The sequence below is a fragment of the Sparus aurata genome, chromosome 22 (genome assembly GCF_900880675.1).
Source record: "Sparus aurata chromosome 22, fSpaAur1.1, whole genome shotgun sequence".
NCBI classification, from domain to species: Eukaryota; Metazoa; Chordata; class Actinopteri; order Spariformes; family Sparidae; genus Sparus; species Sparus aurata.
In genome coordinates this window covers 13,964,821-13,977,358 of record NC_044208.1, presented here as the reverse complement: position 1 = coordinate 13,977,358, position 12,538 = coordinate 13,964,821, and the positions used below count along the sequence as shown (strand labels likewise).

Genomic DNA, 12,538 nt, shown 5'->3' with positions numbered 1-12,538 from the left:
TTGCAGAAAGAACACCAGGCATTTCTTTTCCAGAGCTGATACAGACGAGAGGAGAGGTTCCACTTGTACGTGCCTGGTCGCCTGATACATCTGGTTACACAGTTTGTTTGTAAAATAGTCATATATTTGCGGATACAAATGTGACCGTGAACTGCCAACTTTCGATCCCTCCGACTTGGCTGAACCAGTATAAGACTTTGTCTTTAGCTGCAGCTAAAAACAGCAAAAAATGCACTAAAATGTGGGAACTTTTTTATACTTTTGGTATTTTTCACACTGGTGCAGCTTTATTGTTTTCATGAGGAAAGTTTATGGGTTTCTTCCTCTTCCTCTTTTTCCCCCTACCTGGATCCCCCCCTGAACCTCACAGATACTGAATGTCAGCCTCATTTATAAACCTGCTGTTGCAGATTTAGCTCTTAACAAATGAACTCTTACAAGCACAAAAACACATCAGGCTCCAGCGCCCTGTGATCACACTCCAATTTAGCTATGGTACACTTCTCTCTGTAGCGAATCCTTGAAAGGAACCCCAGGTGACTCAGCCCCCACATTTTCCACCTGAACCAGAGATGACTAATCCGTGGCCTCCTCCGCATTGCATCCCCCCCTCCTCTGCGCTGGCGCTGCAGTCACTGGCGCGCTGGCCTCAAACGGCCCTGAACAACAACAACAACCGACTGAAGCAACCCAGGTCAATTGACCAACAGGTGTCTTTCTATCAGCTGCACTGTTTCGTACAGAGATTAGTTTCGACGGTATTCTAAAGCACTTGAACGCCATTAAATCCTCATTTTACTTGAACTGTGAAAGCGTTTAGTCCAGGGGGAGCTGTGCAGGGAGTTATTGATGCCTCACAGAAAGCCAATCAGATTATCTAGTCCACAATCCTGCGTCTGTTGGTGATCGGAAAGCCTTTGGACAGGACTGAATTATTACGTCACACAGAATAGATATAACCTTGAATCTTTGAACCTTGGGTCTTTTTAAGTGAAATTCCTGGTGATTATAGACCTGGGGTCTGTATTTACGGGGCGCCAAATCGCATAAAATGACAATTTCTACATAATGTTGCTTTAAAATGTTTACTGTGAGGGAAATTCTCATAGCTATGTGGTTGCAGAGTATGGATGGATGTATTCATGTAATGTATATGGTATGATGTGCCGTGAAAATGAACCTTTAGGATCTTAAGTTAAGGAGTTCATCCTGCAGGAAGGCTGGCAAAGCCTCTTCAGTGTATAAGTGTTTTGACTTTAGGTTGACGTAAGAAACACAACAATGTTTGAAGTGTACAAGAAGTTTATGTGTATCATGAGATGGATGTGGAGATGACTGGAACAGTTTTGTGCATGAGATCGTTTGTAATCGTTGGACTATTACTACTGAGAGTATTGTTTTTTATTATAACAAAGGATGGGGAGAGACTGCCTCTCTTCAGTCATCATCCATGCGCTGCTGATGTGTGACTCTTGCTTGCGAGCAATAAAAAGCTTCTTGGAAAGAAATATTGTGTCAAACGTGGTGTTTTGATCAACTCACATCTGCACTAGACAAGCAACTGATTTTCTGTTGCCGCGACAATACTAAACAGTCTGAACAGCCTTATTTCTATGTCAAATCACACTTAATCTCACAACCTAGAAATGCTTGGTAAGCAGCAGTGGTGGACTGATTCAGGCGGAGCGTTTCATCCACGGAGGTTTTGTTTCTGTCCGCCGTTCAGTAACAGTGCGATCCATCTGTGAAGTTTAGAGGATCTATATTTTATGTTATCTAGAAGAAGAAGAAAAAGCTGAATTATGCGACTATCATTCTCAGCCATCTCTCCCAGCAGTGCTGACCAGCTGCAGTGTGATGAGGGCAGGAGAAACCCCAGGCGAGGTGGTTTCTGCTCCGGCTGCGAGAGCCGTTAAAGTGCAATCAGGTGAATCAGTACAAAAGGGGAACAATCGGAGCTCGAGGCGGACACAGTCCAAATCTCAAATCTCAGACCTCGACCCTCTCCTCACCCTAGCTACTCACTGCCAGATACAATCACACAGCAGCTCTGCAGGAGGACGTAATTCCACTTCCACTCCGAGTTATTATGAGAGGGACAGAGAGGAGCGCATTATGACAACTGAGCAGAAAACGTTGTATTTTTTAATTGAGGTTTTTTTTAACCCTCATGCAAGTATTGATACATCTTGTGTTTTTTAACTTTCATTTTGGCTGTATTGATGAAATTTGCACTCGTTCTTTTTCTTTTAAACTTCAACCACAGCTCATTTGATATAGCTATAATACACTGTGTATATTACAGACCGACTGTTGTATATGTTATGTACCATTAAAACCCATTAAAACTATTTTTTTCAACCCCCCGTCATTACAGCAAAAAAAATCATGTCAAAAAATGAAATATATACATAAAATATACGTACATTTTTTTTTTTGTTATCCCTCTGGAGTATTAAATAGTGAAAAAGTTAATGTATGATTATTAAAAACACTACTTTTAAATTGCAAAATTAATGAGATGGTATCATAGAAAAGGTTGCAGCTAAAATACAGCTGAAAATGACACTTTGTTGGATCTATGGTCACCATGGATATCAGCCAAGTCAAAAACAAAAACAGTCGACTCATCTAATTTTTTCTCTTCCTTGAATCATTTTTAAATATATAACATTATTTACATGTATATACTGCATTAAAATTACATTTATATGTCATGTCTATACATAGGTGTATATTTCAGGCCTATTCAACTTCTGCTATTTTGGAAGAGCCAAATTTGGAAAAAGTAAAGTGCCAAGGGGCCGGACTTTTACCTCGTCTGACCGTGTAAAAACAAGTCACATTTTATTTTTTCTTTGTTTTATTTCTGTTTACAGTTGACAATTGGCTTGTTGTACCAAATTCCCTCTGCTTAAACGGTTTGGGCGAACCTTTTTCTTTTTTTTTTTACAAAATAAGACCACGTTTGTGCTAAGAAGCAGACAAAGGGACTTAAAAAAAAAAAAAAGACTTAAAAAAAAATCTGTTTTTAGTTCTTGTATACCCTTTACTTCCAGCAAATGTTCATCCTATTAGTAAAAATACAAATCTTAATCTCATCATGCCTTTCTCAAAATCAATATGGTGAGTATTTTCTTGCAAAAAAGAAGAAGCCATCTTGAATCTGTTAAATAAAACATCCCTACTTACTGCACTTCTCTGGTTATCTGCGAGAGGTTAGTTAACAGGTGCCATGTTGTATACAAGGGGTTTTTCAATAAATAACTGATGATTTTTTTTTATCTCAAAAACTAGTTTCTCAAATATCTATATACATATATAGATATAACATATATACAAATTTTGAGCTAGTGTCGAGAGAGATTAAGAGATCAAATTGATTCAAAGGGAAAAGCAGAAACACAAACAACAGCACCACAAGTCGATACGGCATTTATTTATTTCAGAAACTTTAATACTGTGATCACTGCAAATGTCTTTTTCATACCTTTACATTTTACAAAGACAATGGATCCGGGATGTAAACAGTATCTTTAATCCTGTTAAAACTTGGTCCTATTTGAAACGGTGTGCTTAATCTCCAGTCAGAGCTGATCGCTTCGCTGTTCAGTTTGTTCTTCCAACACAGCTGTGTGAGCTTTGTGAAGCCTTCCTGCCCCGCTGCAATCACTGACCTCGCAAGCACGCTGTGTTCGCCTTAGAAAACCAACATCCCTGCAGTACAAACAACATGCACCCGCTTCTCGTCTGATCAGTGACGCTTAAGGAAAAGAGGGGTGAAGCGAATAAAGTGGAGCACCTTCCTCTGTTTGTCAGGAACCACACTGGCAGGAAAACTACGGAGCAACATCTAGACAAGATTGCACAGGAGTGGATCTCCTTTCCCCTTCTTATCCGAAAACCTGTAAACACAATCTTTTTTTTTTTTTTATCTTATAAAACACTGTGCAAAGGTTCTTAAAAATAAAAGATATTACAAAATGGAACATTTGAACATCTGAACATTTCCAATGTCCTTCTGAAAAGCACCAGAAAACAAAAGCCGAGGAAAGAAAGAAACTCTCTGCACAGTAAAACAACTCAACATTCACACCGGAGTAACTGGACTTTGTGTTTGTGTGTGTGTGTGTGTGAATCAGGTTGATAACTGTATCTAACATCCAACTCTATGCACACTTTTAAAGATGCGAGCAAAAACATCTGCACTGCACAGCTTGTCATTTTGGCCATACTTCATTTGAAATACAAAAAACTAGAGCACTTTCCATGTACAATAAAACATTAGTCATGATTTAAGCATCGACAAACAATTTACAGTCAAAACTTCCTGGATCGTGGAATGTTTTCTGCCTCCAAGATTCATATTTTGTGTATATTCTGCGGACTTCACATTATTGGATGAATACTAGACTGCTTTTTTTTTTTCAAACTGGCCAAGGTTTTAAAGGATGAGTTCACCCGAAAGTTAAAATTGAGTCATTATCTGCTCACTCTCATACTGATGGAGAGTCAAGTAAAGTTTGGTAGTCCTCAAACACATTTCTGGAGCATCACAGCAAAGCAGCATTGACAGCATTCTCATGGACAATGGATATATATGGGAACTTGGAATACTGAACTTAAAATGGCGCCATAAAGCTCATCTGCTTAATCCAAGTCAACGGAGGCCTTCGAACCCAAATTGTGAAAAACTTCACTACAGCTGCTAAACTAAAAGCACAAAATAACGTCTTTTCAATTAAATTGAGAATTCGAAAATATGCTCTTTACACTTTTATTTTTTAAAACAAAAACTTCACTTTAGTTGCTAGGCTTAAAGTGGTGGCACATGTGGAGAAATTGGAAGAGAAGAAAAAAAAGCTAACAATCAAATTAATTTTAACCGTTTTCATTTTCCTTACAAAGTGTACAAAAAGAACAATTAGACTCACTTACCAGTGAAAACCAGATCAACTCAAAAACTAAAGATGCACAAGACCAACCGTCCTCACTGGATTATTCACACAAAATTATTGTATCTGTATTAACACGATAGCAATATCTCACTTTTTAGTATCACAGTCATCATGAATATCTTGATATCAGAAATGTTCTGTGAACTAGGACACTTCGCCTGACTTTCCACCTGCATGAAGGTGAGTAAGTAGGTAACGACTGCATTTTAATTTTTGGGTGAACTTCTCCTTTAAACTGCTAAAAAAAACAAACCAAATCATCTCACCAAGAACACTTCAGCTGATTGACTGCTCACTGTGTGCTGTTACCGTCCATACAGACTGACGAGAGATTCTTAAAACAGAACCGAAACCTGTACATCTTCTATGTTAAGAGGCAACTCATCTCACTGCAAGACTGCAGAGCTGAATGTCTGATATAGTAAACATCACATTTATTTAGGCTTGTTTAGATTCTCTTTACATTCACACCGGGTGCCGTTTTGTGCAGTACACTGCAGGGTTTTATGGCGTAATTTTTAAGATGCAAATTCTGCTTGAAGAGATTCAAAAACTGGGAGTGTTTTTTCATCAATAGAACAGGGAAATTAAGGCTTACATCACGTACAGACGACCTGAAGTGATCCCGATACTCTTGTAGTCATGACTGCTTTGTGGCTCCCACTTGTGTCGTGATTAGCGTTGATATTCGGGTGAATTTTTCTTCCAATAAACTTTTTTTTTTACGAGGGGCCAGCTGCACTGAGAGATATATACTGCATGAAACTGAATGCAAAAGGCACGCACACAGACAAATCTTCAAGCACTTCTTCACACACTCTTGTCCCTGCATTTGGAGGCCAGCCAGCCTGATTGTGTTTAGTAGAAGTATTCATACAGACAAGAGAGAAAGGCTGAAGCAGCAGATTTCCCAGCACAAACACAACTGTGGGTATGAATAAGCATAAGTATGTAAGGTGAATGTGTGTGTGTGTGTGTGTGTGTCTGTCTATGTCTCAGGATGAAGAAGAGCCTTTCCCCTTTCATGCGTTCCCCCAGGTGCTGTTTCAAAAGGCACGTCCCTGCTCTGCCTGGGAGTAAATGACCAAAATAAGTGACGAGTGTAGGCACGGCTGGATAGACTGATGTACATTCATACGATGACAATACACACACACACACACACACACACACACACACTTGGTGCTGCAGCTCCCTCCCATCGTGGGTTTTTAAATCTAATCTTTTTGTCAGATTACTTTCTCAAAAAGATCCTCTCATCCCCAACAAACACTGAACCTGAGGAAAAACTACAGATGTTCAAAGTTAACACACGTATTCACCCACATACATACACCTAAAGTCTGCTTCCTTTATCAAAATAAAATCAACCTTTTGATTGTCTCTCAGAGCTGGCTTGTAATTTTCCTTCCTGTGTTCTATGTTTTGCGTGGCTTCTCCCGGTCGATGTCTGGCTGATTGCTGAAGAGGAAAAATACAGAGTGACTGGCAGCACATTTAATAATTATGACATTTTCCACTGGTCACCACTAGAGGGCACTGTAAGCAACACGAAAGCAGGCTCGGGCACCACAAAATACAACATAATACAGAATAAAAAGCATATAGTCAGGCTTTAGCCAGAATTAAGAAAGAAAGCCATTTAAATAATATAGCTAGTGACCTTTTTCTTGAGGAACTAAACACTGATGTCAGTTGTACTGTATGAATAGAACAACTTATTTATTGGAATTATAATACAAGGAAATAAATTAACCTGGGGGGAAAAATCCTTCACTTTTCCCTTCCCAAAAAAATGTCTGTCATTTATCATCAGCTGGCTCTGTGTTCCCAACAGTGGACTGGTAAGCGGAGTCCTCCCTTTCTCCTCTCCCAAAGCAAGATGTTCAATGCTTTTACAGCGGATGGAATCAGACGGAGGACTGGCGTCTTCTCCATTTAACTTTCTTTTCCCACGTCTTTCCAGAGCAAAAACTCTCCCTTTTTTGGTGAGAGACCGGCGTCCTGACTTCTTCCTATTGCTTTTAAGACACATACAATTGGGATGGACCAAAGCACTCTGGATTATCAGTCATGTTTTATGGCACCACATGCCAATGGCTTATAAATATACTCCTTTGTCAGGTGTTGGTTTGTGCTGTAGCGACAGGATGCTGTAATCCAGATCTGAGTGACACAGAGGAGAAGAAATGGAAAAAAACTAAAACAAAAAAACTGTACAAATCCAAGTTTCCTTCCAGTTCAGAGGCAGATCGACTTGCTTCAACGTCTGTAAGCAGAAACTAAATTTCTTCACTCTCCATTTACATGCGAAGGAAATGTGAACCCCCCTCTTGTGTCCGGTGTTGTGGTGGCTTCAGATTCCTTCTTAGTTTGTGTGCGTACCTATCTGATTTTGTGTGGCATTTTCAGAGACGTGGATGTCTCTGCTACCACCTGCTGTGGTCGCTGTGATTTGGCACCTTTCAGAGAAGCTGGGCAACATTGGAGGAAAGTATTTGAAACAGAGGATTATAAAGGCAAAATTCAAGGCCAGATATCTACGGAACGCTGTCCTTAAAAAGACGAAAGGCGGGGGAAGAGGCAAAACTAGCTTCTCTTCAGAAAGAGCTTCCTCTTTGTTGGCAATTTTTGCGAAAAAAGATATTGGCCCAGCAAGATGAGCGAAAGATTGATTCAGAAAATCTCTCATGGTCCCGTTGGAGAGTAGAGGTCAGTCCTTCATAATCTGATAAACGACACCCAATTTTCTTGAGTCTCATCCTGAGAAGATCATCTGAGGGTCTGTGGGGACTGGTCGCGATATTTGAAGCCAATAGAAGATGTTCGGAGGGTTCAACAACAAGCCTTTCATGTCGATCCCCCCGCCTCTCCGTCCAGACTGTGTGTACTTATGTGTGTGTGCGTGCGAGTTGAAAGTGTGCAGGTCAGTTCATGTCGATGGTGTTGAAGACCCATTCGGTAAACTTCTTGAGCTTGGCAGCCGAGGTTTGGGACTCCTCCTGCAGCCTCTGGTTGTCCTCCCACAGCCTCTTGATCTGAGCCTGAAGTCTTACCTTCTCCTCACGCTCCTGTAAAGAGAAAAGGACGGATTGAATTAATAAATTAAACCAGTTAATGAGCATTTTACTTTGGCAGGAAAAAAATGGAATGAGTGTCTTATAATTATAAGATCAAATTCACTAAACAGCCTTACTCTCTGTATAAATATGATCAACTCTGTGTTTGGTTTATACACAAACATCTCAGCCCTGCAGACAGTGAGTCACAACTTAACAGGACTAAATGGCTTTGTGGGTACATTTTAACAGTTGACATTTTGAATCTGCCAAAAGCACTAGCTGGGTGCATGAGCACTAGTATCTAGACAGATAAAAAGAAACAACAACACTCAGACTGTAGAGAGTTTAGCTTGGAGCTGTCAATCAGCTGCAAACTGATTGCTACTGGCTTGAGGGTTGTTGGGGCATATTAGTTTTCCTGGTGTCACATTTTTTTCTCCTGCTACTTTAAAAATAAGAACTGCAGACAGCTTTACACTCCCCAGTATTTCACAGGCAGCAGAGAATTTACTAGGAATTGCGTAAGAAATAAATCTCAGCCAGACCGCAGCATTTTTGTGGGTGAAAACTCTTCACTTTTTAAAAGGTCAGACTCGTTAACAGGCCTGCAAATAGCAGCTCAACACTACAACTCTTAAAAGTGACAGTACATCAGCAGAGTAGCTTTAACCCTCCTGTTGGAGCAATGGAGCAAAACTGATCATGTTTTCAGAAGAAGAATTTGATGTGAATATCGCTACAACTCTGCCTGTTGACATGCAGGTGTTGTGGACAAGTTGCTGTGTTTTCCTACGGGTCTTTGAAGGTACCAGAGGAGCACCTTTGGTTTGTCTGATTTATTTATTTGTTCTCACATCTTACATTCCTCACACTCTTTATATTACATCTATACTTCTGATATTACTAGACTATTTCTCTCAGTTATTTACTTAAATTTAATAAAAATCCCAAATTTGTCATGGCCTAGGAGCTGAGTTATGGGAATATGGATCCCAAACTAGTGGCATAATGGTGTGAGGAATGTTTTTGGTAAGCAAACTGAGAAAATGTACTCTCATCTTAACATCACTAGCTAGCTAATTCCTCCACCAGCATCTTTTGTTTATCAAACTGATTTGAGTATAGAAGATACTTTTAGGAGCAGATGAACATCATTTTTGAGCTTTTTGCCTGGGAACACAGGGGATGTAACTTTAATGTAAACTGGACAGGAGTGTAAGAGTGGATGGAAACCATCTGAGTCAAATGATTCTAATGAGTTAGAAGTGACGCAAAGGAGTAAAAAAATAGTAGTTTGAGTGACTCCAGTGAAATCTGAGTCAGCAGTTAACAGAGCGGAAACAAAACAACAGTGACAGCTCTCCACTGCTGACTGTGTGTTTTCTATTGAAGACAAAATATTTTATTTACATCCACTATATGCAAATTAACTAAAGCCTTTCATTTTTCATCCCTCCTGGCACTTGAATAGAGAAAACCGGAGCCAGAAAATTGTCTTTCAGCACAACAAAGAATCTAGGATGTAACCCACACATTGCAGTAGGCAATTTGAGGGTGGATGAAGGGTGAAGCCATTCCCTTGTTAGTAAAATAACAAAAATATGTCTCCCTTGAGAAACTGCCATTCCTCTCCATTGCCCTGAGGTCACTAATAGGTGGGACACAGTCTGGGTCCAGACCAAGATGCCATAAATTACCATTAAACTTAAATGCAGTATTTATATTTAACTGCCTTTACAGCACTGGTTTAATGGCCCAGGAAACTCGCAGACTAAATCCCTGTAAATCTTCTGATGTGATCTACTCAGACAATCAAATCTGTGGATAACAAGCATTGTGACTCAAGTCAGAGTCAGACAGATGCACACACAGACACAAGAGAAGGGACAAGACAAGAGAGAACAGTAGAGAAAGCCAACAATGATCAAGTTCCTAAACAAGAATGGACTTAGTCCTATGGGCAGTTCAAAATCAGTATGTCTCATTTATGAAACTGTGGTGATTATTAAAATTCAGATTGTGAAGTGCCACTACTAGACAAATGACAGAGAATCTTTTGAACAAGCATACCCATTCAAAGACAATATATGTTCCAGACCTCTTCTCTATGTGGATGTGTTTGAATTAAATTTTTTTTTGACAAATTCACATGACGCCTACTGTTTACTGTTTACTCTCCCACCTTCTTCAGATCCTCCTGGAGCATCTTCACCATGGCCTCCAGCTTAGTTACCTTCCTCTCAAGCCCTATGTGACCCTCACTGTGAAAAAGAAACAAACGAAAATTACATTTAGTTATATTCGACCTCAAAACTCGGTGCAGAACCTTGAGAGAGCATAGTTTATACTGTGTGGCCTCGACCGCACTACCCCTAGTCTTACTGCTCAATATGTACAGTCTGCACAACATGTGTTCTCTGTGCCTGTGAATGGGTTTATGTTTACTTCAGATTTAGAGTCAGAATCTGAATCTGGTTTATTGCTCAGTAGGTTTTCTCATACAAAAAATTAGTCTGGTGGGGTTTTTTGTGCATAATGTTGAGCATAGTAAGTAAAACACATAAAGAAAGATAAAATGTGGGTTTTGCAAGTCAGGAAGCATAAATGGAAAATAGACTTGTACATGCCATAGTAAATTATATTAAAAAGTAACAAGCATAACATTGTCACTGGCCTCATGCAGCTTTCTACTGTTGCCTGTTTGTGGCATGTTTGTGATGTCAAATGCAACACACAAGGCAGAAAGAAAGAAACGTTTACAGATAATGAAAGTCAGGAGGAGTCAATTGCCCATATTGCTTATGGACCAAAGAGCATGCATGTATAATAAAAATTAAAGTTAAAAAAACCCTCAGCAAACATTAATTGATTAACAGTCTTATATAGCATTAGTTAACTATGAAAAGCTTTACAGATGAGGTGGGGAACTATATTTTTCTTTACAAAGTAAAGCATCAGTCTTACTTTTACTTTTTCCCTTGTGGTTGCAAAAAAGATCAAGTCCTGAGGCCACTTGTGTTCCCTGCATATTTCTTGTGTGAGAGCCTTTTCTGGCCATGAATCACATTCTCTGTCAGACATTAATAGTGTATGATGTGTAGAAAAAAAGTATTAAAGTGTACAGGCGTACGGTGTTACCTCGATGAAGGCCGTGACAGTGGAACGGGCTGCAGCTCTATGTGTGGTTGCTGGGGACTGGAGGCACCGCTGCTTCGGTGGTTTGCATCTCCAAAGACAAAACTTCTTTGGACTGGAAGAAGAGAGACATGGAAATGGACTGACACAACCTTCATGCAGATTTGATTCTATTTTTACCTTTATTTCAGGGGTCATAACACTCTTAAAGTCAAGCACTTATTTTAGCCAAGATAAACCACATAAAAGGAGAGACATGCGCAAATATTGGAATCTGATTATACCATAATGTGTGTTTCTTTCAGTCTCAAAGGTATTAGCAACGTCCACCAGGTGTGTCCACTCCAGGTTGTCCCTGTCTGAAGATGGAAGAGGCATCAGCTCCGGAGGAAGGGGCCCACGATGACGCTCGACCAAATCCACCAATGATGTGTCAGATGCCGAAAGATCACCTACGAGTTTGTTAATTAAGTTTGAGAAAAAAAAATTAGAAGAAAAAAGTGAATGTAAAATGAATCTCCAACACTGTTACTATAACTTTTATGCATTTTAAAGCAAAAGGGCAGAGATACACTTGTGGAACTTGAGCCAAATCTACTAACATGACTCACTGTGAATGTACCTCCCTGTTCACTAAAATGATGACACAATATACAGAACCATGGCTACAAAATTAAAGTAGATAAATAGATAAAAACACCTAAAAACATTACTATCGATCTTACCGTGGAGCTTGACTCCCAGCTTATAGGAGGGTCGCCGGAGGGGAACACCACGTGTGGTTGGTGAGCGTGGGAGGGTGGAGCAGCTGAAGAGAACATCAGCGCCGAGTGCCGGTTCAGCCACTGTGTCGCTCAGGCAAGGAAGACGCTGGCCACGATAGATACTCTCATCTGACAGGGTACGATGGAGGGAGCGACGGTGGCTGGGAGGCTGGCCTGTTGGAGATTTTTGTCCGTGCTGCGTAAGTGGGCAGAAGTGATAAAGAAGTGTTCATGTAAATATCGCTAAAACACAGGATCTGCATGCACATGTTATATTAATCAATAGCCCTATTCACACTGCCGTTTGCATGCGGGGATCCTGCGCCAATTCTCCGCACCCTCCTATGTGTGAAAGTTTCAGATGCGGAGAGGGGGGAAATTTTGCTCCGGCGCTGATCCGCCTCTGGAGGCAGTATCAGGGCTGCATTATTGGTGAGCTGTCCCAGTATGAACGGATAACCTGGAGGCGCGGAGCGAGGGCGTGTCGGTCTGACTAGTCTGATAACTACACAGGTCCCTCACTCAACTTAATACAGAGAAATGTCCCACAAAACTTCGTTACAGGACCAAACAAAAGTAACGTAGTAACTGTAACTATCGTTGGCAACTTATACGAGGA

At 40.3% G+C, this 12,538-nt stretch overlaps 1 protein-coding gene across 3 annotated transcripts in view; it reads right to left on the bottom strand.

Annotated features, from left to right (window-relative positions):
• Positions 1–3,422: 3,422 nt before the first annotated feature.
• sipa1l1 (signal-induced proliferation-associated 1 like 1) overlaps positions 3,423–12,538 on the bottom strand; it is a 90,985-nt gene continuing 81,869 nt past the window's right edge. For all 3 annotated transcript variants that reach the window (XM_030404719.1, XM_030404721.1, XM_030404722.1), the window contains 5 exons: positions 11,881–12,115; positions 11,440–11,607; positions 11,159–11,270; positions 10,203–10,281; positions 3,423–8,029 (listed from right to left, as the gene is read on the bottom strand). In XM_030404719.1, the coding sequence (XP_030260579.1) occupies positions 7,886–8,029; positions 10,203–10,281; positions 11,159–11,270; positions 11,440–11,607; positions 11,881–12,115 (738 nt within the window). In that variant the 3' untranslated portion in view covers positions 3,423–7,885. The remainder of the gene's footprint in view (positions 8,030–10,202; positions 10,282–11,158; positions 11,271–11,439; positions 11,608–11,880; positions 12,116–12,538) is intronic.